The sequence below is a fragment of the Epinephelus fuscoguttatus genome, linkage group LG21 (genome assembly GCF_011397635.1).
Source record: "Epinephelus fuscoguttatus linkage group LG21, E.fuscoguttatus.final_Chr_v1".
NCBI lineage: Eukaryota > Metazoa > Chordata > Actinopteri > Perciformes > Serranidae > Epinephelus > Epinephelus fuscoguttatus.
Window position 1 is genome coordinate 33400796 of NC_064772.1, and position 27829 is coordinate 33428624.

Consider the following 27829-nt stretch of genomic DNA (forward strand, 5'->3'; position numbering starts at 1 on the left):
GGACAATAAAAAGGGTCAGAGTGACATTACAGTTCGATATGAGCTGTAAACAGCGACAGTGTTGGATTACGACTGTGATGATTTATGATGCGTCCTAAGAGCAAACATAAAGCTTCTCATAACAGTGTTAAAAGAAGAGTATTTTGGTCAATAATTCATAAACGGGGATAAGAAGCTGAATGCTCCAAGGCCTCAGGCTGCTGTTAATCTCCCAAATACACTGCAGGTCACTCCACAAAACTTCAACAGCAAAAACAAAGAATAAATACCTTAACACTCGTCGAAACATGTTTCAGTTCCTTGGTTTGTACAAATAAAATACATACAGTACTTGTTTATTCCTTTAGACAAACGCGTATTGTTGTTTTATATTTTCATTATGTACATTTTCAGTAGTTGTTACATAGATAGTATTTCAGCACAGTTTAAGAACTTGAAACCACACAGGGGAACAGAGATGCGTAAAAAGAGAATCAATCTTTTGGCTTGTAGATCAGCACTGTTCTTTCACCTGTACAGAATGAGAGCAAACTTTAGGTCAAACTGGATTTGCAGATACTCTCTGATGGTTTGTTTTGGCCTTCTGATGTGACTGACGGGAAGTAGAACAGAACGAGTGGGTGGATTTTCTGTAAGATTTCTGGAGCCTATCCCAGCTGACATTGGGCGACAGGCAGGGTACACTCTAGTCAGGTCGCCAGTCTATCACAGGGCTGACACATAGAGACAGACAACCACTCACACTCACGGACAATTTAGAGTCACCAATTAACCTGCATGTCTTTGGACTGTGGGAGGAAGCTGGAGCACCCGGATAAAACCCACGCTGACACGGGGAGAACAAGCAACACTACGCACAGAGGGGCTCATCCCTTCCTGGGGTTCGAACCCGCCACAAACCCTCTTGCTGTGAGGCAACAATGCTAACCACTGCACCACCATGCCGCCATATTGTAATATGAGACTAGATATAGCCATTACATCCATATTACTGTTGATTATTTATCAAAAATCTCATTGCGGAAATATTTTCTGAAAGCACCAATAGTCAGCCTAACAATATTGACGCAATATAGATATCGAGGTATTTGGAAAAAATATCGTGATATCAGATTTTCTCCATATCGCTCTGCTCTATGCTCAATGTGTATTATTCAACAGCTGAAACTAGCCCCTAAAAATGTTCACTGCTGTTTGGGTAATATTAGCTAAAAAAATGTTTTAGGAAACTAGTCTTTTTCTACTTAACGCTTGTATTTGTGTTTTTAAGCGTGATAGCAAAAATTGGCAAACACAGAGCAACAGTAGCATTTACTTGGACTGTTTCTGGCCATCTGATGAATGAAAGTCCAAAATATTTACTCTAGTTATAGCTGTTTTTTTCTGAAGGAAATAGCAGTTGATAAGAGCGGTAAGAGTGAACCAAAGCAGCAAAGTTGTGGGCCATAAAACCGAAACAATTAGCCGAAATATGCTAAACAATACGTTAGGTTGGAGGGAACAGCAGAGTCAGGTTGTAATTTTCAGCAGCTTGATTACTAGGAGTGAACCCTGTCCCATCACACAGTCATTCGACCTGTTGTTATTAAAAAAATATTGATTGGTGCAGCTTTAAAGGTTTTCCATCTTCAATAAAAATCAAAGTTTGGGGCCGAGTACCACAGAGAGAGTAGAGGACATGTAATGTTTAACACCTCTAACAGAAACTGAAAGAAATGCTCATCTACCCCCTTATCAACCACACTGTGCTGCACAGTTAATAGACTACAAGGTGTGGATCCAAACTCAAGTTGCATGTGCTGCATACTGACAAACCTGCATTTCACCGTGCATGTTAACGAAGCTTTATAAAGCATGCTAAATCCTAAATCACCGTAGCTTGATGCAAGTGTGACCCACTGCATTGCAATGTCGAGATAAATCCCCCGCATTGCTCTGCATTTACTCACAACTTAGTGCAAGACTGTGTGAATACCCACACTTAAGGCTCGGTGCAGATATGCACACGCCACACAGAATTCAGTGTATTTCCTGGCCATGCTTCAGGACAATAGAAAAAGCATGAAATAAATAAGAACATCAAAGTTATCACTGCACTGGCCACTCATAAAAGACTCGCAAACAGGCTACTATAACTGCATAAAGGCATACCATAGTGTATTTTAACCCTTTACTCCAGGCTGGAAGATAAAAGACTGCAGTCTGGATATATTGCATACGTAAACGAGAAGTTAAACCCCTCCGAAAACCCACCAGCCAAATTATTGATTTCTTTTGTCTCTCTTGTTTCACACACACAGAGAAAGCATACAAAGCAGACAGAGACTGAAGCTAGCAAGCACACTGATTTTTTTTTTTTTTAAACATTCACTTGGTAAAACTAGCAAGTACTTCAGACTATAGCAACAATACAGCGGCACAGTTTGAACTGAGTACTATCGTTCTTCCTTGGCTGTCCTGATTTGGACCCACAGTGTAAGGTGTTGTCTCCCAGACCCAGTCACATAGAAGAGAAGCAGAAATGAGAGGCGCAATACCCTTAAGGTGAAGCAGAGCACAGTAGCATTAGGTTCACTTCCTGATCTGCCTCCACTGTAGAACTATAGGTCTCTGTTGTTTGATTTCCAAGTGCATCTCCCTGGAAGGACTCAAGTCTTCTGTCAAAATGGAAAACAGGAAAGGCTTCCTTATAAATAAAGTTTTGATTATTGATCACATTGCTTGTCCTCTACTGCTGAAGCAGGGAGTCAGGAACTATCTGAATCATAGTGGTGTAACCTCTCAGTCTGTAACAGTAGCAATACAGAAGTTGTAAAAGTTCCAACACAAAGGCCTTTCTGGTGCCACCTTCATACCATCGACGTTCGGCCATTTTAAAGGGGTTAGCACATCAGCCGGATGTTAACAGTAGAGCGACATTCTACTCCGCCGCATGGCCTCGCTGATTAAATACGCTGGGCTAATCTCTGGTTCCTCTGTCATCACCACAATGTTCTGCCACTCTCCACACTGGTTGGACTTCTTGATTGTATCCACCACGCAAAGAGCATAAAGACAATCCTCAAAGGTAGCAGCCATCGTCAGAGGCCTCCCGTCCCACGTCCGCCTGTCGTCCTGGCCCTGAAAGGCTTGCCGCACTGCCTGGATCATACGGATGGTTCCGGTGAGATACGGAGAAGGAATGTCACTGAAGGCCTTCTCCGGTAAGGAGGCCTTCTCAAGAGGCGTGGTGTCTTTGAGCAGAAGTTCAGGACCTCCACCGTTTCCTCCACCACCGCTGTTTTTCTGTCCATACAGATCAGTCCCTGTGACCGTTAACCTTCCGAGCTTCCCCACAACAATCACCTCCTGCCGAAACTCTCCTGGAACGTTGAAGTTGAGCGTGACGGTGCAGCAGGCGCCCCCCTCCAGTACCATCTGGAACGTGCAGAAATCGTCGCTGGTGATCTGACGGATGCCCCGGATGTGATCCGTTTGTTTGACGAAGGTCTTGAGGAAGCCATGGACTTTTGCTGCACGCTGACCGGTCAGAAACGTAAGCAGGTCGATGATGTAACTGCCCACTGAATGTAGACCGCCGCCTCCCATCAGGTCATCGCAGCTCCAGTTGTATTTCTTTCCCAGGAGACTACCACTGTGGACCTGTAGGGCAAAGAGGATAAATTGTGAAGATCTGATACTGTATTAAGTCTTCTATACACTTGTGATCAGGACAGCAAAAAACAACCAGAATTACTACCTCACAGTTGTACGCCTCCATGAACCAGTCAAGTGGCAGTTACAGTTTACATCCATGTCTGGTCCAGACTCATATGGAGCCAAGACAGTTTTCAGTGCTTAAAATATGGATGCTGCTACAAAGAAGCTACCTGTTCTAAAACAATGATACACATCTTCAACCTGGCAGCACAGAAGATCTACACAATCAGCACAGTTTCAAGAAGTGTCTGACGAAATGTCTCCCCTTCTGTTCCTGAGATATGACCTTGAGTAATGGCCAGAAAATGTTTCTACAGAACATTATGATGTCAAAGTGAAGCAGACCTTTGACCTTTGGATATAAAATGTCATCACTTCATGAATTTATATCCTATTAGACACTTGTATGATTCTTTAGTTATGGCCCAAAACATGCTTTCTGAAGGTCACAGTGACCTTGGCCTTTGACCACCAAAATCTAATCAGTTCATCGTTGAGTCCAAGTGGACGTTTGTGCCAAATTTAGGAAATTCCCTAAAGGTGTTCTTGAGGTATTGTGTTCACAAGAATAAGATGGACAAGGTTACAGTGACCTTGACCTTTGACAACCAAAATTTGATCACTTCATCTTTGAGCTCAAGAGAACTTTTGTGCCGAATTTAAAAAGAAAAGAAATTCCCTTTCAGGTGTTCTTCTGATACTGTGTTCACAAGAATTGGACAAACAGATGGCGCAGCGGCATAAAAAATGAAACTGTTTCCGTGGTATCTGGGTCTAATCTCATCCCAGAAAGTACCTGTGCTGCTCATTTGCCTTGGAGCAAGGCACTGATTCCTTGCCAGCTCTGTGGGCGCTGCTGTAACTGAAACTAACCTTAGAAAAAGTATCACATTGTTGATTTTATCATAAAGCGACTGAAAAAAATCTCCATTTTAAGAAGCATTAGTTTTTGTCCTACCTGGGCCTCACAGACCAGAAGCTCCCCGATGTACCCCTCCTCCAACAGCTCCTTCATTCGAACGAAAGCCGGTAAGAAACGTAGCACGTTCCCCATAATGCTCAGCAACTTGGGGTAGTACTGGGCCGCTGACATCATCCGGAAGGCATCCAGAGGCGTTGCTGTCCGGTCGCAGATGACGTTCTTTCCAATACCTATAAAAGAAAGGAGAGAAAGTTGGGGATGAGCCAAGCGAGCTTTTCTGTTGTGCTGTAGAATTTCAGTGTTGTGACAATTTTCCTCCATACTGTCAATGCTGAGATGAGGAGAGGAGGTAGGGCACAAGAGAGGAAGAGAGGAAAGTGATGTGGTCAGGCTCAGCTACACGAGCAGACATAATATCCTCTTGAGCATGAAAACATCCCCTGAGGAAACAATGCAGAGCTGCAGAATGTGGCAACTCCCTGAATAGCTGACTCAAGAATTCCTAAACTTTGTGGGCTTTCTCCTCTGAGTCATAAAAACTTTATGACTAAGGAGGGTTCTTAGAAAAAGACGCAACATATATATACTGTTTATAGTGTTGTCCACAGGCTTAGTCTAACTGGGAACATGCTTTTCTTATTCTTCTCAGATAAAGAGTAATATAATATTAGGGAGATTCTTCGTTGATGCTGCTGCTAAAATGAGCAGATTGATGCAAAAACCTATTTCCAAAATCAAAGTACAGACTCATAAAACAACATCAAAATTTACTAAATCTTGCAAGGACAAAATGTGGACCCCCTGAGTGCAATTTAAAAAGGCTTTAATGTTGGCAGGCACACGAGATACTGCAGTCATAACTGTGTGGCGTATGGTGAGACCGCACAGCTTGGAGAGCTTTAGACAGGCTTCGCTGGGACCAATGGAAGGTTGATAAAAATACGAGCACAGAAGGTGCAGATGAGATGGAGAGGGGAGGAGATGAAGAGCCTGCAGACACTGTATGAAACCTAATTAAAATCACTTCCAGTACATTAAAAGGTCCACTGGTGCCGGCAACACCCAAACACAACAGCCAGAGGAGGTTGGACAGTAATGTGAGACAGACAGAAACATCGTGTCTCTTCTATTAGTCTTTTTTACAGGACAGACGGGAGCCTGTGAGGGGCATACAAAGTACATCATTAACTGGATTTGAACCTGGCCCTCCAGTGTCAAAGCAGCACAGTCTGTTTCTTAGGATTGGGTCTGCTGCTAGCAATTATTTCCATTACTGATTAATCAGTTGATTATTCTTTCAATTAACTGATCAGTCATTCAAGCTCTTGACGGTCAGAATATGCAGGAAAAAATGCCCATTGCAAGCTGGGTTTCCATCCAAATGTAGCGCAATTTCTCAGAAAATCTGTGAAAGAAAATGCAAATTTATGCGCTTCTCCATCCACTACTGTTACTGCTGTGAATATTGGGAGTTGGTTCATTGAGATAAGCAGTATGTGGTGCTAATTCTTCAATCAGGTGCCACTGCAGGAGGAGAGGGTGCTGCGAGTAATTAAAAGTGCCAGTCAAACCTAGACCCACAAGTTAAAATGCAAAACTCCACAGCAGAAATAATCATATTTAGGGCCTGGTGCGAAAAACCATTTTGGTCTCCAAAGCTAATTTTCCCATTTATGACAACTGTACAGCCGGCTGAATTTTGATATTACTCATCCTTTTAAATTTATTAGGGGTTAAAGTTGTGAATACTTAAAGGCGTCGTCACCTTGAGTGACAGGCTGTTTGTGAGGTGTCATTGCAGCCCATGAATCAGATCCACTCCTCGCTCCTCCACAGCTCCATCATCCAAATATGTTGCCAAACTACAGGAGTCTATAAACCAGTGGGTGATATCACAGTGGCTATGTCCATTGTTTTTACACCGTCTATGGTTAGAAGTCATCCAGAGACAACAAAACGACAACAACAAAGAGAGCTTAGATTGGCATTTGCAATACTGGTGCATCACGACTGTGTGTCATTTATTCACTACACCTGATTGCATTGCATTTAGCTGCATTTACTTTTTATCGACACACCAACTTTTCCTCCTCTCCTGGACATATAAACTTCGCATTCCTGCCCAGGTTTTCTTACACGCAAATTGAAAATGCACGTAAAAAGAGGTGAATGGGAACACACTTACAGTCTCCCAGTCTGAGCAACTCTTAGAATCTTCAAAAGGAAGGAGTATAAAATGCAATAAGCAAATATGTGTTGGTTAACATTACAGCCTTTCTCCAAACAATTTCATGACAGTGCCTGAAGTCAGCATCCATTGCAGCGAAATGCTAAAAAGCGATGTAGCACAAAAGAGATGAGCCAAATCAGCAAACTAACTCCATAATGTCCATTATACAGAACATTACCCTAGCCCCGTTTGAGCCTGTCCACTGCATGGACATTTTTTCCCTGTTGGGTTCCCACAGTCATGGAAAACCTGGAAACATCATGGAATATCGTATTAACATTTTCCAGGCTTGGAAAAATCAATTGAAAGTTTTGGAAAAGTCATGGAACGTTGTTGTGTTCAATGAAATTGTTGCTGTAATCTTGGATCAGTTGTTAGTGTGAAAGGGGGAAAGAGAGCGGGGACGACATGTAGCGTAGGTCTGTAGGTTGGAATCGAACCTGCAACCACTACAGCAAGGACAAGGCCTTTGTAGGGGAGGCACCTGCTCTACCAGGTGAGCTAATAGGCATGGAAAAATCAATTGAAGGTTTTGAAATTTTGTCCATGAAAATGTGAAGAAACCCTGGCCTGTAAAACTGAAAAATGCGTAATTATGGTTGAAAAGAACTCTACAGCAACTCTTCTACATTCAAAAACACTTGGACGAACCACACAGAAGTGAGATATATGCGTTGTGGAAACTGTTCTCGTAATGTATGTTTTGGTTTCATAATGGAGAATGTTCCAAGGATGAAGACTAATAGGTTAGTTTGGCAAATGTACAGTTAACATCCCCACTTCCAGTATAGAGAAGCGCACAACCTAACACCATAAGCTAGCAGCTGTACCTGATCAATAAAGCTGCAAAAAACAATCGGTGTAACCATTTTTTATTTGTAAGATTAAGAGTGTGTTCAAATGTTACATTGCCACGTAAATCAATTCTAAAATCACTGAGCTGAATAGAAAAATACTGGTCGGTGAAACCTCTCAGCTGTGTCAGACTACATCTAAAGGATTCATATCGACCAATGTTCCACCCAGTTAATCTCATGGCCACTGCCCACAACAACCTCTCGTTTCTATGGTCACACACAATCAGCAGGGAGTCAGACAGAAAGCATATGTACACACAGTTTAGGGGGCATCACTCTACACACGCACTCACGGAGTCCCGGAGTGTGAAAAGCAGCATGCCGCCTCATTTCCAGCCCTGGCTGAGGGCTGTGGGTGGAGGGGCTGTTTGGAAGTGAAACTTCCCATGCTAATCTGCCATTAGCTTGAAACGACTAGGCCAGGAAATTAATCCCTCTGACCCAGTTCTGAGGAGCGCCGTGGGAGCCCCCACCCGCCACCCAACCCCTGCAGACACACAAAGCCAAGCAACGACAGTGCACCCCCGTTCCCTTCTTTTTGGCAGCACCACACACAAACAGATAGTGGGAAGATGCATTGTCCTGGGTAAGGCCCTTCTGGGTAAATGCTAAATGCTCTTGACTGATTGTTTTGGCGCTCATATTGAGCCTAATGTTTTTGCAGAACAATAGCTTGGCTAGCTACTAAAATGCCTAAAGGCAGATCTCACTGTCCCACAGCGATTCCTTTCATGATTTGGCCAAAATACATACAAGTCTCTTCAGCAAGCAGTCCATGACTGAAATAATTCAAGCTATACAGCACTAGGCTTTTAATGCAGTGTCATTACAACTCATGGCTGACCTTTACAGGGATAAAAACAGCCCCTCTTCAGATCAACAATGACCTTCCGCTTCTCACGTACAATGCTCTGAAAGGTCGAAGCTGGCTTAGACAGGTCAGCCTGTTGAGTCATGGGAGCTACTCAGCCTCAGACAATGAGAGGATACACTGTGCATGTGTCCAATACATTATGGATGCACCTGAGCACGATGTAAAATCACAGCAGCTACTGCAGTGATCCTGCAACTGGGAGATAAAATGACATTGAAGATTTGGTCCAGCTCGGCAGAGAGGAGAAGGAAGTGGAGAAGGAGTGTGAAAAGAGACACAAGGGTAATAAAAGAGTAGAGCAATTGTAAAAGGAAGAGAGAAAAAAACGGGAAAATGCAAAAGTTAAATGGAACAAGAGCATCTGTCAATCCAGCAATTCACGGAAAATGCTTTGGGAGACAGGCTGTATGTGTGCTCTTAACCTTTCCCTCCCTTAAGAAATCTACGGCAAAGAAAGAACTGGTTGTCCACAAGATCCAAAAAAGACAAAAAGTACAGGGTGTTGTATGTTGGGAGGCGGGAGAGTGATATGAAAATATAACCGTTACCACAACAACAAAGCTCACTGGGTCTATGTCATCATCACTACAGCTAGGATGAGCATCAGCACCATGGTATTCTGGGAGTCAGTTGATGTAGTCTGGTCAACGATTGAGGGTAAGATGGAACATAAGATCCATGGATGGATTGCTGCAGCATTGGCAGTACTGTGGACCACATACCAGACTGTCATGGTGAAAAGGAAGCCGAAGATCTGTTTACTGGCCGATCTATGTTAAAAATCCAAAAGAATGAGATTGTTGATACAAGTCGCCGAAATTAGTTTTCTTTCAGGGTGGTTTGGTGAACTGTAAAGGCATGTTTCGGTCTCCAGTGAGCACTCCTCACTTTCACGCTGCTCTCCGGTACAGGCAGCTGCGGACACAGAGCCAGGGTGAGTCTGAGTGAGATAGCTCCTCAGAGGAAGAGAGGCTTCACCGGTCAGGCTCCGAGATAATTCTTTCTTCTGCCAGCTGCTTGAAAGCCATGAATTGACAGCTCATAGCAACTTAATACAATTCAGTCACTGGCTTTTGTTTCATATCTAATGTCGGCAAAAATGTTATTGCAGATTTCTGATCTTGTTAGTGCAGCTATTTCCTAGCTTGGAGGACTAACTTGGGGCTTTCACACTGTTGAGCAGTAACTCAACACCTCCAGAAGGGGGCAGAGGGGAAGCAATTTTTCTAACACAGCAATAGGGGAATTAAGTGGTTCCCTCCCATGTGCACGTGCATAGATTTCGCTCTGCCACATTGAGTTCACAGTGTTGAACTTCTGGTGGTTGCCAACTGCCTGGCTGATCTATTAGCTAGCATCATGGAGGCACAAAGATGACAAGATGGAGGAGCGACTAGTGTTGGTGTGTTGTTTCATATCTAATGTCGGCAAAAATGTTATTGCAGATTTCTGATCTTGTTAGTGCAGCTATTTCCTAGCTTGGAGGACTAACTTGGGGCTTTCACACTGTTGAGCAGTAACTCAACACCTCCAGAAGGGGGCAGAGGGGAAGCAATTTTTCTAACACAGCAATAGGGGAATTAAGTGGTTCCCTCCCATGTGCACGTGCATAGATTTCGCTCTGCCACATTGAGTTCACAGTGTTGAACTTCTGGTGGTTGCCAACTGCCTGGCTGATCTATTAGCTAGCATCATGGAGGCACAAAGATGACAAGATGGAGGAGCGACTAGTGTTGGTGTGAGAATACTTGGCATTACAGTGCTAGCAACTTACAAGGACAACTAGAAGAAAAACTGGGCCTGGGACAATATTTCCCCCAAACTTCAGATTATGGGTTGTTTATCCAAATAAGAAATCGTTGGTAATGTAAGTGATTTCCGTTCCTTGCTACAGTATGCAGGTAAAAGCGAGCTAGCACTTGTGCCAGCGTTCACCAAAGCACCTGCCCAGCGTTGCAGCTGTGCACCATAGCGGCAGCAGCCGCTTTTTAAAAACACTTTGCTTTTGGGGAATGCTCTTGCATGTAGGCACTTGTCAGGGCAGAAGCAGCTCAATCGTCTGGCTGAAACCCGTTCAAACTCTCAAACTCTGTATGTGAAAAAGGAACCAACTGTCAGATATTCGTACTGTACAGGCGCACAAGATTCTGAGTTGGGTAGAGCCATATATGTAGGTTCCAACCCTACCCTGTGGTCATCAGCTTTGGGAAGAGAGTGAAAGAATGACATTGTGGATATGTGTCACGAAATATGTTTATTTTGCACCCATTTTGAACCCTACAGACATCAGTATACTTAAACCAGCGTGCTTGTCAGATGGTTGAACATCGACCACACTCACTGATAGTTAAGCTTGTGTTACTTAGACCAGTGTCAGCAGACCCAGCTGTACTGTAAGACACTTGGGGCTGGGGTTAGTGAAATAGCTTCAGCAACTCTGTGATAGCGGGGGTGAAGTGGAGCTCAACTGACAGGTAAAGCTCTTGGCCCAGTGGGAGAGCAGTAATGGAGCAGAAAAAACCTCCAGCACAGCAGCTCAGTCCCTCAACATCAATAATTCATGTGCAGGATATATCTAACCGAGAGAGTTTAAAGACGGACAGAGAGAGAGAGGAGTCCGATAGATACTATGAAAGTACTGCAGCAAAATTATAGGTTACAAAGGTGAAATAGATTAATTAAAAAAGTGTGGTTTGGTACTGTATAAGAAACAAAATGTCACTATAATATTATGCAGCAAGCACGAGGTATCTTGTGTAACACGAAGGACATCACAGACTTTGTGCAGAACAGGCTGTACCTGGTCACAGGTGTATACATCACTGTCTGCTCTCTAAGATTAGAAGAAGGGCTCCCTCAGCAGCAGTGCATGGTGGCAGCCTGCTCGCCTCCAGGTGCCTTCAGGTGCCTTTGATGCGCACACTACTGATGTCCTGTCAGAGACGATCAGCTAACCTCACAGACTGAAATCACATCCTGCCGTCTCACACACCCGAGGCCTGAAACTCTTCAAACAAACCCAAGTGACAGTGGTTAACATAGCTGCGTATTGTCACAAACTCAGCAGCAGGGGAGCACTTTCATTTTTCTCATTTCTCATGACAGCAATTTACTAGCAGGCATATTTCACTCATGATCAGGCTACTGAAAAACAAATATCAAATCCTTAATCTCATTAGGGAGAAGAGAATGAGAGGGAAAGAGAGGCATTAGAATTAACTGGCTGGAACAGATGACTCACTGAATCGTGGTTTAATGTGCCGTGTGCAGCATTTTAACAGCATAAAGTATCAGCTAGTGTACATTAACATTCAATAAAAAAAGAAACCACTGCCAAGATTAGCAGACTGTTACACTGCTGCAACAAGGTCAGGTGTGTTGGGAGATGTGCTGAATGGTTTACAGCAGGCAACATGCAGAGGGCGCTGTTCTTCCAGGGACACCAGACTGACAATGGCAGCCAGTGGAAGGGGTGCAATCATGAAAAATCACATTATCACTTATAATTAATTCACAGCTTTTCCTGGGTGACAAGTAGCCATTGTGAAAGTGGAAATCAGGTTGCAAACCTTTTTTTTTTAACCCAGAAAGATGCCGAAATACTCACTTACATTTTTATTACCAGCCGTTCAGACTATTGCAGTTCCCTGTACACCCAAAAAGTCAATAAGAAAACAGCTAGTACAGAACGCTGCAGCCAGAGTGTTGACTAAAACAAGGAAAGTGGACCACTACACTGGCTGTCTGTATCTTCCAGAATTGATTTTAAAGTTAAAGTTTATAAAGCTTTAGATGACCTTTACGTTCCTGTCAGATCACTAAGGTCCTCCACTGCTTAACTTTTAAATGCTCCTCATGTGTCCCATAAAAGTACTGGTGACTTTCTGTCACCAAACTTTATGTTTTTATGCCCTTAAACCTGATGAAGCCTATTATTTGTATTTATTTATGTTTATATGTATTGTACTGTTTTTATGGTGTGAATTTGGTTGTCTACTGCTGTTGCAAATCAAATTGCCCCTCAGGGACAATAAAGACTTTATAATCTAATTGTGGAATTCGTTACCTCTGGATATTAGAATGGCTAACACTCTGTTGGTATTTTTAAACGTAAATTAAAGACCTATCTTTTTAATCTGGCTTTCAGTGTGGCGTAGGGCTGCAACTAACGATTATTTTCATTGTCGACTAGTCTGTAGTGATGGCCAAATGAAGCCTCATGAAGCATTTGCTTTATTGTTTCTTTATTTTCTGAGCCCACTAGATGGCGCTTTTTGTTCAACAAAAGGTTGAAAGCACACTGAATTGCCACTTTGAGCCTCTCTCTTTAAACCATGAGCACCATCTAGTGGGCTCAGAAAATAAAGAATATGCTTCATGAGGCTTCATTTGGCCATCACTACTAGTCTGTCGATTATTTCTTTGATTAGTCGACTAATCGTTTTATCGAAGAATGTGTTAATAATGTCGAAAAATGTCAGTCTGTCTCTCCCAAACCCCAAAATTACATCATCTAATGTCTTGTTTCATACTCACGCCAAAGGGTTTTAGTTCACCGTCGTGGGAGAGTGTGTAAAGCTGCCAATATTTGACCGGAAGAAGCTGCATTAAGAGTATTTTGGGGTATTTTTATAGTACTTTTCTATGAAAAATGACTCAAAATGATTAGTCGACTACTAAAATAGTCACTGATTATTTTAATAGTCGATTAGTCATCGATTAGTCGACTAATCGTTGCAGCCCTAGTGTGGAGTAACATTACAGTCAAGATTTTTATTCTATCTATATCTATTTATTTACTCTTCTTTTATTCTTTGGAGTTTTAATTTTTTTTTTTTGTTTTGGTTTGTTTACTTTTATAATATTTTATTGTCTTGGGCCTGTGTCATTATAATTTTGCCATGTGAAGCACTTTGGTCTGCATGTTTGTATGAAAAGTTAGTGATGGCCAAATGAAGCCTTTTCTTTATTTTCTGAGCCCACTAGATGGCACTCATTGTTTAAAGAGAGAGGCTAAAAGAATGGTGATTCAGTGTGCTTTCAACCTTTTGTTGAACAAAAAGCGCCATCTATTGGGCTCAGAAAATAAAGAAAATGCTTCATGAGGCTTCATTTGGCCATCACTATGAAAAGTGCTGTATAAATGAAGCTGAATTTTGTAAGAAACTGCAAAAACCTGATGTTTATTTTCTTTATGCATAAGTTTTAGTTGTGAACCTACACAAAGACCCGTGCATGTGGCCTCAGAGCAAATGATAGCGTGAATCAGAGACAATATGCTTTCTTTTTGTAACCTGTTTTTATTTCTTGATCTCTTTAATAAAGGTACATCTTGAACGTGACAGTTTTGGGCCTTTAAGAGGCACGTGTGTCTCTTTTTTAACATTCTTACCCTCTTGCTAGGACAGCAGCAGGAAGAACAGGTTACACTTCTTTTTGGGGAAATGCACACAGTTGCAGAGACAGAGACAGAAACAGAGACATGCAGAGACAAAGAAAGGCCGAGAGAGAGAGAGCAGCTGCATCATTACGAGCGAAGGCCAACTCTCTCCAGTCCAACGCTTTTCTCGGCTCGCTGCCACACACATCATCTGGGCCTCGCTGCATGGCTCCAGTGTATTCTACTGAACACCAATTTTCTCTGCAACACACACACACTCATTGTATGGCCTCAAAAGGAGCAAGACAGGGATTTAGGTGTGTATGTGTGTGTGTCAAAGGGAGCGTTATCAGTGCATGAGATTTGGTGTGTTCACACCTCCAGTGATTGTGCACAGGAGGAGTAATGCTGAGGAAGGAAAGGCTGGAAGTGGCGGCTGTGCAGGAAGGTCAGGTTGGGTGTAAGTGAGGGCGAGGCTGACAGATTTGTTCTTAACAACACAGCTGACTAGTGTAGCATGTAATTACTTGTGTATGTTACATTTTATCGCGGTGAGATGGAAACATGCCATGGCAACTGTGATACATTACACTTGACATGACACTTAAAACTGTAGATCTGTTTCTGATGGCCTAAAAGAAATGAACAAAACGTCATATCACATATCTTTGTGAAATGATTTACAAATATTCACAGCTGCATTCAAGACCATGCTTTTCCATGATAATATGAAATCCATCTTTATTGAGGCCCAGTGGCAACAGCTGGAAATCACCACATAGGGAAACCAGGTGGATTAAGGAGGATGCTGAGCGCTTCATAATGTCAGCCTACACAATAGGCTCTCCGCAGAAGGATGCCAGAAATAGAAAAGCCAGGGGAACCGGTCGGGAGCGATAGCCATCTGCCACGCTGTGCTGCGCACGTGCTCCTGCAGGGCGAAGGTCAGGAGGAGGAGAAGAGTCAGGGAGGAGCTTTTTAGATTCCTACATACTGATGAAAATGATTTGAAGTGTTGAGTCTGAGAGACGCTGTCGACACGAGTCAATATTCACATGCAGAAAAGGATTATCTTGTGGTACAGGGATGTTGGAGAGTTGCTGCGAGTTTTTTATGCTCATAGCATCTTTAAATTCTGATGTATCATAAAGATGAACGAATCAAGAACTGGAATGACTAGTTGATTGATGGTATAGAGAATAATACAAAACATTTTCTGATTCCAGCTTCTAATGGTGCAGCTCCACTATATGTGACCAGATTTTTGCCCCCCATTCATTGTGCAATGGGGGCGACTGGCTGCACAATGCATGCTGGGATACCTGTGATGCAAACCAAGCTGGGGGTGCTCACATCAAGACAGCAAATAAAGCTGCAGCCACAAGCATTTGGTGGGGTAATTATGAACTGGTTGCATAGGTGGCACTGGAAGTTTTGCTTTTTTGTTCTGTGTTTCGTATCATATATTAAAGTGTTTTGAGTTTTGGACCGTCATAGTTAGTCGGGGTGGGAATCTCAACATATTTTAAGCTAACCGATTTGGTGTTACAGCCTGCAGCTTGTATTTCTTAGTTTCTCACTGCTCTCATCAACCATTTTTCAGCAGCAGCAAGCAGCTGTTGCAAACAACAAAAAAATTTAGCAACTATTTATTGGACATAATGAAGCATTTAGCAGCTAAAGAGACAGATATTTTCCTCAGGAGTTGGTGGAGACCAAAGTCAGGAGTTGATATTGGACCATATTCATCATCAGGTGGACACAAACACAACTCCAAATGAATGCCTATGTTCCTCTGTAAATGCTGAATGTGTTGGTGTGCAACTGTTTACTGACACATTTGCCAACTTTATTACAGCACACTCAGTCACTCAGCTGTTTGCCTGTCTGCTCTGGAACACAGTCCGTGTCTCTGCGGTGAGTATGTGTATGCTGAAATATGTGCATGATTACACAAGTGTATAATACTGTGTGTGGCTGCACTGCGAGCAGACAAAGGGGAAGCGAGTGGGCCTGAAAGATCACAAAGCGTCCTCCACCACCGAAGCACTGCGAAAGTAATTAGCTTTGTCTATTAAGCCTGTGGAGGTGGAAAAGCTCTGAAAATCACACACAAACACACACATATAAACACACACATGCAGGGAGGGTGTAATCAAGCGAGGCAAATCGCAAATGTTCAAAGAAAGACGACTGACTCATCCTTGCAGAATGGGCCTGGTCTGTGTGGTCTGCTAGATACCAAAAATTAGAAGTGATAGGATAGGGTCACGTAGGATATAGTTAATTAAGGTAAGGTATGGTATGGTAGAGTAAGGTAGTGTATAGCATAGTATGGTAGGGTAAGGTAAGGTAAGGTAGGGTAGGGTAGGGTAGGGTAGGGTAAGGTAAGGTAAGGTAAGGTAAGGTAAGGTAAGGTAAGGTAAGGTAAGGTAGGGTAGGGTAGGGTAGGGTAAGGTAAGGTAAGGTAAGGTAAGGTAAGGTAAGGTAAGGTAAGGTAGGGTAGGGTAGGGTAAGGTAAGGTAAGGTAAGGTAAGGTAAGGTAAGGTAGGGTGTGGTGTGGTAGAGTAAAGTATGGTAATGCTTAAAACAAGTTTATGGTGTCTAATACATGTTAGAAAAACCCACTGGTTCTAACACTGTAAAACACTGTGTATCCACTGGTCTCAGCACAGAGGAGGAGACACTTGGAGAGACAGGCCAGGCTCATCTTTCTGCTGATTATCCCAAATTAAATTTAGCTTAAAGCAATTACAAAGAGAGCAGGGGGTGAAACAGAGAGACAGACATGGAGAACTATACGTCCCTAACCTATAGATACATCAGCGTACAGCTCTGCTGCTGGTGTAAATCATAGGAAACAGGCCTCCTGCTGACTACTTTGCCCTCATTGTGTGACTGGCGTGTGTTCGCGGTCTGAAATTAGCATGTAAATAGCAACCTTGATAGCGGTGATGGATGGATACAGTGGTGTTTGTCTTTCTCCTGCAGCTGAAGCAGAAGCAGAGCCACAGCCCTCTGCTGTTATGCAATAACACACAGTCAATGTATAAGACCGGAGTTTGTCATCTGCTTCGGTTTAAAGGGATTTACTGGGTTTTTATTTGAGTTTAAATGAGGTTAGGAGGTAGACAGTTGGTTTCTGATTTTTTTTTCTCAAAGGAAAACACAAGAATTTACAGAACATATGTAGATGCTGCAGGCAAAAAAATGCAATTTCATTTCAGTTGAACTTTAGATGAATTAAGGCATTGGCTGATCCTTTCCCTGTGACATAAGACTATGAAAGGATTTAAGGGGCCATTTTAGTCAAACAAAGTCAATTACAAACAGCTTACAAGCATTCAAGCAGTGCTGAACAGTTGTTTTTATATCGATATTGCAGGCTTGTGGTTTTGATTCTGACGCACATAACTGAAGGAGTTTCAAGCTATAGCAAGTAAAATTTGGCTCTTGTCTGGTTAATATACTCTCTGTGATTAAGATATCTTCACTTCCTGCCCTCATGCAAGGCTGGTCAATGACGGCTGGGACACAGTCTTTGACCCCATGGGAGCTACATGGGCGCTCTTTTTAACGTCCTTGGGTGCATTCAACTTAAGTCAACTTTTGTGTACACTCAACTAGATGGCGGCTGATATACAATAGAACATTTGCATATAGAAAGCATTTGTTAATGGTCTTTTATCAAGGACTTTTTCAGTAATTCCAGAATTGTAATTCTTACTTATATCTTTATTTTTCATACAAAAATATTCTGACCAACTGCGGACGCTTCAGTGAATCGAATCAATCATCTCCATGTCCATGACTTCTCGTTTCCCGACTGTGCAATCACCTGCCCCACCCTGATTAGTTTCACCTGTACCTTATTAGGCCCCTATCACACAGAAAGTGTTTCAGCAGCTGGAGGTGGCTTTTTGCTTGCTTGTTTTGGTCTTGGTACGTGCCTCACATTTCTGCGCTCTAGGTGTCTCACGAGCCATCATCTCCGCTTTTTTCCCATTGTCCAATTGGATAATTTGAGCAGCAGGCCTTCTGTGGTGGTCACGACAAAGTACACAAGATTTTTGTTATGCTAGGCCCGATGATAGCCAGCTGGTTGTCAAACTTCCCCCTGAGTCATCCTAGAATATGCCTGCAAGTGGCTATCATGGAGGAGAAGCATGTGGTACTCCCCATGATCCACTCTCTTTTTTAGGGTCTCATGTACCCACACAGATCTCCGCCTCCCTTCTCACATTATAATACAGTGTAGATTACAAATGCGGGTGTCTAATAAATTTTACAGAAAATACTTTGATTTAAATCCCTATCACAATATTTGTTAGAGCATCTGCATTTAAATATTCTCGTCAAAGTTCAGCGCCACTTGAGAGCTATGAGACAGAAGGGTTTTGGTTGTCATGTGGTGTCATGCGATAGAGTCTTCAGTGTTTGGCAGAATAAGCAACCAAATGGACTACACATAACACACTGATCAGACTGATAAAACAACTGCAGATTGCATTTAGGGTCTGTATCTGTGCTACAGCTGCAGGTCCATTAGTGCACAGCAGAAATATGAATGATGACAAGCATTAGTCTCACTCAGCTAGCTTCCCCCTCCAGCTAATGCCCTTGAGTTGCAAGGAGTTTAGCATTTCTAAATGTGTTTAAGTGCTGCCATTAACCTCTTCACTAGAGCAGCTCGCTGGCTACTATGGAGATGAATAGTAACCAGAAGAGTGGGTTTTCAGCCATGTGCTTCCTAATGCATGCACTAAAAGCACATGCTAATGATGGGCGTGCACTCGGAGGGCTGCTACGTCAGCACAGACTCACTGAAATGAACAGTGAGCTGAGCCGAGACTGGATGAGCTGTCGAAACACTCATGTATGACTTTCTCCAGATCAGAGTCAGAACACTTTCTCAAATAACTGTAAATGACTTTAGGAAATGATTGTGTTAGGAATGATTCAGTGACAACTCCCTGTCTTAGACCCACTGACCCTTTTAACCATAGTAACAGTGCTATAGACAGGCTACACACGGGTTTATTGTATGGCTGTGTCATGTAGACTACAGCCCTTTTTACAGAGATCACGCTACAGGGCCGCTAAGAAGTCCTGTCTTTACACCACCTTTGCATTTATACACAGAACCAAACAAGGGTGGCATCATGCTGCCATTTTAGACAGTGTGCCAGCTTTGTGGAAGCAAAAGAGGCATGACAGGCGTGACATGTAACACAACAGTGTTGGTCTCTGACATATATCGCATCAGCAGTACTTTCTAAACCATATCAACACGGCAATAGCAATCATTTCCCATTGCTGTTATATGGCAGCTGATCTCATCCTCTGCTTGGTGAGTAAGGAGCTCAAGGACCTCATTCCCAGATTGCAGACATTTTCAGCTACTGTTTTCATCTTTGAGTTAGCTGCTAACTGCTATCAGCTACTCTTTAAACCATCCACAGTGGGTTGCAGGCATAATATGTCGTCAAAGCGTTATACCCGTGCTACCTATGATCCCATCCTGCCGGCTGTCCCTTTTATACAGAAGTCTCCAATGTCGGCTAAAGGGCGAGACAAATTCCCGCAATTGTACCTTTTAATACAGAATGGTGAGGCAGCATGACGGCGTGAAATTCCTGCCTTGAAGAGGCAGTTTAAAAAGGGGCTTAAGATAATGGAAACAGTGTTGAAAATGTATTTTAACCCTTTGAAACCTGGAGCGACATCCCTTTCCTGGTGCTGTTTTAATTAGCCTTTTTCAAACCTTTGAACCCTGAGCACATTGGTTTAATTGCTTTCAAAAACATGGGGAAAAAGGCAAGTAGCAACTTGGTAGGAAATGTTCCACAAATTGCAAAAAATTGATAGATTAAAAGGGTATTTCTAATAACTATGAAAAAACTATATTTATAGTTATCATTATTATATATATATATTTTTTTAATATATTTTTTCAAGTCATTTCTTTGTTTTTAACTTCCATTTATTTTCTACAAAAATTCTTGTTTTTAATTTTCTCTTTTTTACTAATTTCTTGCTAATTTCTTTTGGGGTCATCTCCTCTTTCATTGCTCAGTTCCTTCTTCCCATGTTCTTGAAAGAAACATTTGCCCAGGTTTCAAAGGGCTGAGGATCAGTTTGCCCTAATTTAAAAAATGGATTTATTGGTATCATAGGCGTAGCTTCTGGGGGGGATGCAGAGGACATGCCCCTTTCAGTATTCATAATGTGGATTTGTACCCCCAAATAAAAACATGAAAGTAGCAGAGGACTTTTATTTTGACATTTGCACCATAAATTGGTGCAAAAAATTCACCAGAGTGCAGGAAATTAAGGACACCCAAACCTCCCGTGTCCTGTGCCAAGTTAAAACAAAACCTACATTCTTGATTGATATAGTAGGATCCCCACCACAAAATCATGTCACCAAGGTGGTAAGCATAACGTGTTATGTCCTGAGAAGAGCTATCATAGGCTTAAATATTACTGTTCAACATTTATCAACATTTGACACTCTGCTTTTCAACACTTTGTATCCTATAAACTGACCTGCTGCATCTCTTTAAACACACCTCGTGCATGCAAAGACAAATATGAGCGTGCCTGTGAGTGTGATCAGGCCTCCACCTGCACCTCCTGTGGTCCTCGGGGGTCTAATTAACTGCTGGGCTGAACTGCTACCCCTCCTCTCTAATCACTCACATACACACGCAGCATCCTAATCAGCACACTTCCCCTCACAGCTCTTGTAGTAACACACACAACTGAGACAAATAAAACATGGCTGCCAGAGACTGAGCTGTCTGCCTCCGCACAAAGACTCAGAGCCTCCCCGGGCCATTTGCATTTTACTGTCAGAACAGCCTTTATTTGCCTGTCAGGTATAGGTCAAACAGAAACGACAACACGGACACACATCTTGTTTTTGTCCCTGTAACTGCCAAATTAAGGTGATTCAACGAGCAGTTTCACCTCGTTTACATTCTAATGACTGGTCGGGGTGTGTTAAAAATTGCCCCTGTGTATGTGTCCCAATTCATTAATTAGCACCGCAGAATAAATGTCAGACCACTGCGAGCTGCTTTGACGAGGGGGGAATTGATAGAGGCCTGCAAAGTGTGAGCAATTCGCCACAAGACTGCTCACATGTCTGAGGAAAGCTGCAGTGAGCAACACCTACTGAGACTGCCAGCGCTCATCAATAATATACAGGTAAGTGAATCTTTGTCCCTCAGAGACTGTGCCCTGACTGATCCTAATGTTCTGGTGACAGAGTTTGGCCACGGTAAGTTATAGTAAAAGTTTGTGGTAAATAAAAGATGAGTGAACTTCAATATCATATCGACATATTTAAAGAAAAGCATATGTAGTAGCAGTGGGAAGATTTGCATGTCTGAAGCTCTAAAAGTGACGTGACAGGTTTATGATGCCTTTTTCCCCGGGCGATACAAAAGAGACGTGTTTGCTGAACATACATGAGTCATGTACCTCTCTAAGAAATGTGTATCTTTATGTTTGAACACAAAGTTGAACGGTATGTCAATCTGGAAAAGCAGAACTGTCCCATGTCATCATCTGTCATCTCTTACCAGGAACCATGCAGAGTTTGTTTGGTAATCATAACCTATTTTTTAAATATGGACAATGATTCAAGACTGAGTTGGCCCTGCACATGTGATCCATTTAAAGCTGGGGTAGGCCGTTTTGGGGGGGCGTCACTGGGCAAAATTTCTATAGTAACCTTGAGTATATTGTAATTCAAGTGGTCTAGACTTCTGCACCTCCTCTTGCCTCTGTTTTCACGCCACAAAATCTAGCCTCTGATGGGAGACCTTGGCCGATTACAGGTCATTTTAAAGAGAGGGCGTTCCTATTGGCTGTAGAGATGCACATGTGCGTGCAAGTGTAGGATGGCGAAAGTCTACACTACACAGCAACCACAAAAAAAGGAAGACCAACCTATGAGAAAGAGAGACTGACACATGTCACTATCTGCAAAGTGTTTCACAGATGGAGAGAAAATGTTGCCAATAGTTTAGCCTTCTGCGAACTGATAGGGGTGTTAATCACGAGTTTCATCATATGAATCCACTTCTGCATCTGAAACCTCCCATCTACAACGAGCTCGAGACGCGTCCTTGTTGAGGACTTGGCTCAGAGTCAGGAGTTACTCTCTTTATCCTGAGGCATCCTCAAAGAGACTGATCCGGTTTGATTTGGAGGTGGGAACCTCTCGCGATGACACCACCAGCAGGATTCGAAACCCTTGAGCTTCCACAGGAAGACGAGTCCTCTAACCACTACACTAGGGAAGCCTCTACACTAGTATTGTAACAATTCTTATGACAATGATACGATATTTGCCGATATTACAAAGTCTGCCCCGATCAATTCGATACGACTTGATTCAGGGGCCTGCGACTGATGTGAGTTGATGTCATCTGCCCAACTAACACAACTGATTACAGAGGAAGCTGCCACCACTTTCTTCTTTACTTCTGAAAGATAACAACACATAAATAATAAATGCAGCAAAGTTTACTTTAAATTGACTCCACTAACACACATAAAGCAGCACATGGGACAAGTTAACCTTCAGGGCTTTCTTTTAAAGAGCCCCTTCTAAAAGAAATATTTTCATTTTAACCCAAACAATGATCTCTTTCATAAACCTTAAGAACTATCTGGCTGAAAGTCCTGAAGCCAAACTTGTCCAAACAGCCGTAACACATGGGCAAACAACAAGATAATTAAACAAAAGTATTTAGCTCAGTAATAACTGTCAAGATACATAAACAAAACAATTGTTATTAGCTCGTCACTCATTATTAGCTTAAGCATAAATTAGCCTAGCAGCTAGCAGACTTTTCCTCTACTACTAGCTTAACAAATTACGTGTAACGTCATTATTTTTCTAACCCACAGTTGGTTTAAGTCACTGCATCTCCCGACAGAACAGCTCTGTTGAATTTCAGCCTGTATGCACTTCTTCTCAGCCAAACATTATAGAAACAGAGCAGCTAATGTTGCCGTAGTGAGAGGGTAGTGGAATGAAATGCTCGTCCAGGCAGGTACATCACATGACGCGTTTTATGACGGCGTTCACACACTGAATGTGCTGTCTGTTGACTAGTATTTATATATAGTGTGAAAATAATTCCACACTGCTGATTTATCCCCAATTTAATAACATTATCCTCGTTGTCGTTCTCTCAGCTGCTTGACATCTACCTGCTGCTGTTTGACGGAGACACAGAATTTCAAAATAAAGGCATAACCTTAAGATGATGATATGGATCAATGTTTTCACAATGCATTAATGATACTGGAGTGTTTATCACTGAATCGATATATCAATCCAGATCGATGGATCATTGCAACCCTACTAACCAGAGTCAAAGACTCATGGCTGCGGCCAATTCAAGTTCATGTTTATGTAGCTATAGCTACCTCGAATCATAGTGTGTCACATGGGTTTACAAAGAAAACAGGACAGTAATTCTCACAGAATTGCCAATATATAGCAGCATCAGGGTCACAATCACAATCTGGATGATGCTAGGCTAAAGGCTAACCTCAGCAGACCAGGTTTCTCAACTGGTTTTGCTGCAAATGTCTGCTCCTTGAACTAGACCATTCACCTCAAGAGTTTCTAGGTTGACATTTATCCATTTCTAAAATTAACACTGCAGAACTGACTTGTATTTCTTCTAGTGTTGCACTTTATGTTTGCACCATGACTTGTATCATGTTTTTTATCTGTGTATGTATCTTGATTTCATTCCTCAGAGTCCTGTACTGCACTGTAAATAGATGGATGACAATAAAGTCTCTCTTATCTCTTATCTTTTCGAAGTACTCATACAGGTCGGAGGTGCGTGCACGTCCCTGTGCTCGTCTAGTGGGAGGAGCTCTGGACAGAGAGAGGAGACCTGCAGGAGGAGGGGTGTATTTTCAAATTCTGCCTTTTCTAGAAAACTGCCTACCCCTGCCTTAAGTCTGCCAGTTATTTAAACAAAACAGGGCCAGATTAAAACTTGCACCCTTTTCTCAGTCATTCTGTGTGGATCTGAACTCAGCAGCAGTAAAGAGAGAGACGCTGAATTCAGTTGATCTCAGTGGGAAAAGTCAGGCTTTGACAGACGTGAGGTGAGCTCGACCTCTTCTCTGGTAGCTTCTGCCATGAAGGGCATCTTTGTGTCAGAGGAGGCTGTGACAGCAGGAGGCTCTGAATGCTAATGAGCAGCAGAGAGCTAACAGTTACAGGCCACTTAAAAGTAACGCACTCTTTCCATACACACAGCTGTGGGCGCTGAGACACATCTACACACTGCTCTTGTAGGGAGCACATGACTCACTGCACGTGACCGTTATTCAGTCCCCTCTTAAGCTTATTACCTCGGCACTGTGTGCTGACACAAGGAGGAGAAAGAGGAATTCCACCTTTTGATTTAGGACACTGAGAAGATCCTCCAGAACCAACGCTGACATGAACGGGGGAGAGAACACACTTGTACAATGAGCTGTAATAAAAGACAGCGAGCGCTCATTAATAACCATTAATGTCCTGAGGCGCACGGGCAGCCGAGTGACTTCAGGCGCAAACTAATGGACAGAGACATCTTCACTGAATGGCATTCACCACAGGGCGAAGACGCTCCCCCTGAACAGCTGTGTGCCAGCAAGGCTCCGCTATTCTCCACCTCACTGTCAGAGCCGCTCTGCAGCGGGATGGAGACAGATGAACTTCCCATTTTAATTTGGTGAAAAAGAGGAGGAGGAGGGGAGGAGAGAAAGGTCACTGATGCTTGGTTGAATCTGGACTGTTGTCATGGTGATGACGCCCCCTGACACCGCTCGCTCTCTGTTTGCCACAGAGGTCAAGAGAGAGAAAGAGGAGCAGAGGGAGAGGAGAAAACTGGAGGACAGATTGAATTTGGTGACAATAGAGTTATTAATATCAGTGTGGAGGAGAAATGTAATGGAGACCTCTGGACCGGATGCATCATTAAAATCTAAAAAACGCCCTAGCTGGTTAAAGCCTCAGTAATTTGTTAATCAGTTGCTAGGAAACAGCCGTAGCACCATCCTATAGAACGCAATCTGTTGCTTCAGTCAGCACCAGTACACAAGAGTTACACCTGCCAGTCAGTAAGTTTACAACATTGTGTGTTTACAACTTGAATCTATAATTACAAACACAGCAGGGGGACTTATAGCTAGCAGTGGTGTGTTTCGTAGTGCCACAAAGTGTTGCGCGCTTCCCCAGGAAGAGGTGTGTCTGATGCTGGAAGTCACTGACCAAGCGCCGGACTTCGACGATTTTGGAGTGAGACTGGTTTGGAACGACAGAGCTGATATTCTCCCTATTACAAATCAGCATCTCATCTAAGTTCTCACTTCAAAATAACAGCTTCACCATCACTTAGAGAGCTGTTATTATAGCTTTAACGTTATAACCAGCGAACAGCAAATCCTTTATAAATGGAGGTGTTACATATATCTGCATACATGGAGAAATATTCAATTAATTTTTATTCATAAAGCCTAATATCACAAAAGCTTACAACATACGACACCCTCTGTCCTTGGACCCTCACAGCGGATAAGGAAAAACTCCCCCCAAACCAGAATCACCAACTCGTGGTTGCATCCCTCAGAGAACCAGTAAAGTTGAACTTACAGTTTCCATCCATGTCTGTGAAAACACTGATGCTTCACACACACAAGATCTATACAGTCAGCACAGTTTGAAGGTGGACACCCAAGATTAGTGTCACCCCTTCTGTTCCTGAGATATGATGTTAAGTAATGGCCAGAAAAGTGTTTTTGCAGAACATTATGAGGTCGCAGTGAAGCTGACCTTTGATATTCTGGATATAAAATACCATCACTTCATCACTAATAATTAGCATTTAAATTGAGTTACGACCTTTGACCACCAAATCTTTATCAGTTCATTCGTAAGTCACAGTGATTGATTGTGCCAAATTTAAAGAAATTCCCTCAAGGTGTTATTGACGTCACACGTTAACAAGAATGAGACAGATGCAAGGTCACACTGACCTTGACCTTTGACTATCAAAATCTTATCAGTTCATCGTTGAGTCCAGGTGAATAATAGTGCCAAATTTGAATAAATTCCCTTGAGGCATTTTTGAGATATTGTGTTCACAAGAATGGGTACATACAGATGATGGAGAGACAACCCTATATCATAATGCTTCCGGACAAGGCTAACGCCGGCCTGGAGGCATAAAAAAAACCATTAACAAGGCTAAAAAGAAGGAGCCACAGGAGCAGCAACTGAGGAGGGATCCTTCTGTCAGGACGGACAGACGCGCAGTAGATGTCGAGTGGACAGAATATGTGTTTCAGAGTTAGTTCAGAAGGAGTAGGAAACATCCAGTTATGCTAATTTTACTGTCACTTATTCTCACGTTACTGGCACAGTGTTCAGGGACTTGAAGTTCTTTGTTAGTTTTATGAAATGTAGTAAAACATCTCCTCAGTTTACATAATTAAACATTTCAAATCAGTTTAATTTAGTGATGTGTAAACCTCCACTCAGACACTTGTGTTATGTCAAAAAGAGCTGATACAAGCAGCTCCTGCTCATTTAACAAAACACACACTGTTACACACATCATCCTGACAACAATATCACATAACATGTCAAATGTTTTCTAGGGGTCACTGATATCATGGCGAAAGGGGAAACAGTGTTTCCTGTCTCCATAAACAATCTTTGCTGGAAACGCCGCCCAGTTACAATGTGACCACTGAGACATGACACATAACAGTCTGAAGGCTCCGCAGTCCGAGGCTCTGAATCACTAACATGAGATCAACAATGATGTTACGTAAATCAACCGAGATGACCTCCATTGACTATTGACACATTCCTGCCCTTTGAGTTGACGTGAGCAGTTGAAATACTGCCTTTCATACCTGATTTTGGCCGTTTGTTTCCGGCACAATTGGATCTTGGCAGCGTGTCTACCGGCTGCTTTGGAAGATATAACTCACTCTGGCTGGCTAACAGACGGGGCAGCGACACAATGATTCATTGATGCACGGCTCTTCTGGGGTGTGAGATAAACAAGGTGAAAAATGCAAAGGACTTGAGCAATGACTGTGCAGCAAACAACCAAACACAGGAAAGAAAAAGGCGATGAGGCTCCATCGTGACCTCATCACAGTTTCCTCAGAGATGTGCTGTGGTATGAAGCCGTCACTGACGTGTGACATGTGTCATTCTAAGAATAATAAGATGAACTCAGGTTGTGGCTGCTGGTGTGGATTTGAATAGCTGAGTAGATACAGTAAATCTTATCTTCCAGTATATGCAAAGTTACCTATTTGCATCTTTCCATGCTGATCTAATGTGACCGGCAGATCCCAGCCATACACACTGACCTCAGCTTCATTTCTAGGCTTCTCATTATGATTTCTGGCATTTCAGATTTTCACTGTGCAGCCCTCGGGTTGTATATCGTATTTGATTTAAGTGCATGTTTGTATGTTCTTACGTCATTCCTCCTCAGGGGTGTCACACCAAACTCTAGGCCCTAAACATAAGCAGACTCGATGCAGAGGCTTCATCTTAAGTTAAAAAATAACCGCTGACACCTCTCATGCTCTCCTCATAACACACTTTATCTTGTGTGTTTTATCTGTACGGAAACAGAGATGTAAAAACTATTAAAGAAAATGTGGTTGTACGTTAAATGAAATGCTGGTGCATTCAGTTATTATGGACCCTCGCTCAGGAGCAAACTCCGTTATGATAGAGGGCCTATGGTTAGCAAGAGAGTTTATCTCTCCATCTGTCTCTCGTTTCCTCTCTCTAACACACACACTCTCT

The 27829-nt window shown here is 42.6% G+C and overlaps 1 protein-coding gene across 1 annotated transcript in view; it reads right to left on the minus strand.

Annotated features, from left to right (window-relative positions):
- Nucleotides 1-304: 304 nt before the first annotated feature.
- Nucleotides 305-27829, minus strand: part of gfod1 (glucose-fructose oxidoreductase domain containing 1) — a 46185-nt gene continuing 18660 nt past the window's right edge. Inside the window, exons 2-3 of the mRNA XM_049565598.1 lie at nucleotides 4658-4851; nucleotides 305-3642 (exon numbers count right to left, since the gene is read on the minus strand). Of these exons, the coding sequence (XP_049421555.1) occupies nucleotides 2902-3642; nucleotides 4658-4851 (935 nt within the window). The 3' untranslated portion in view covers nucleotides 305-2901. The remainder of the gene's footprint in view (nucleotides 3643-4657; nucleotides 4852-27829) is intronic.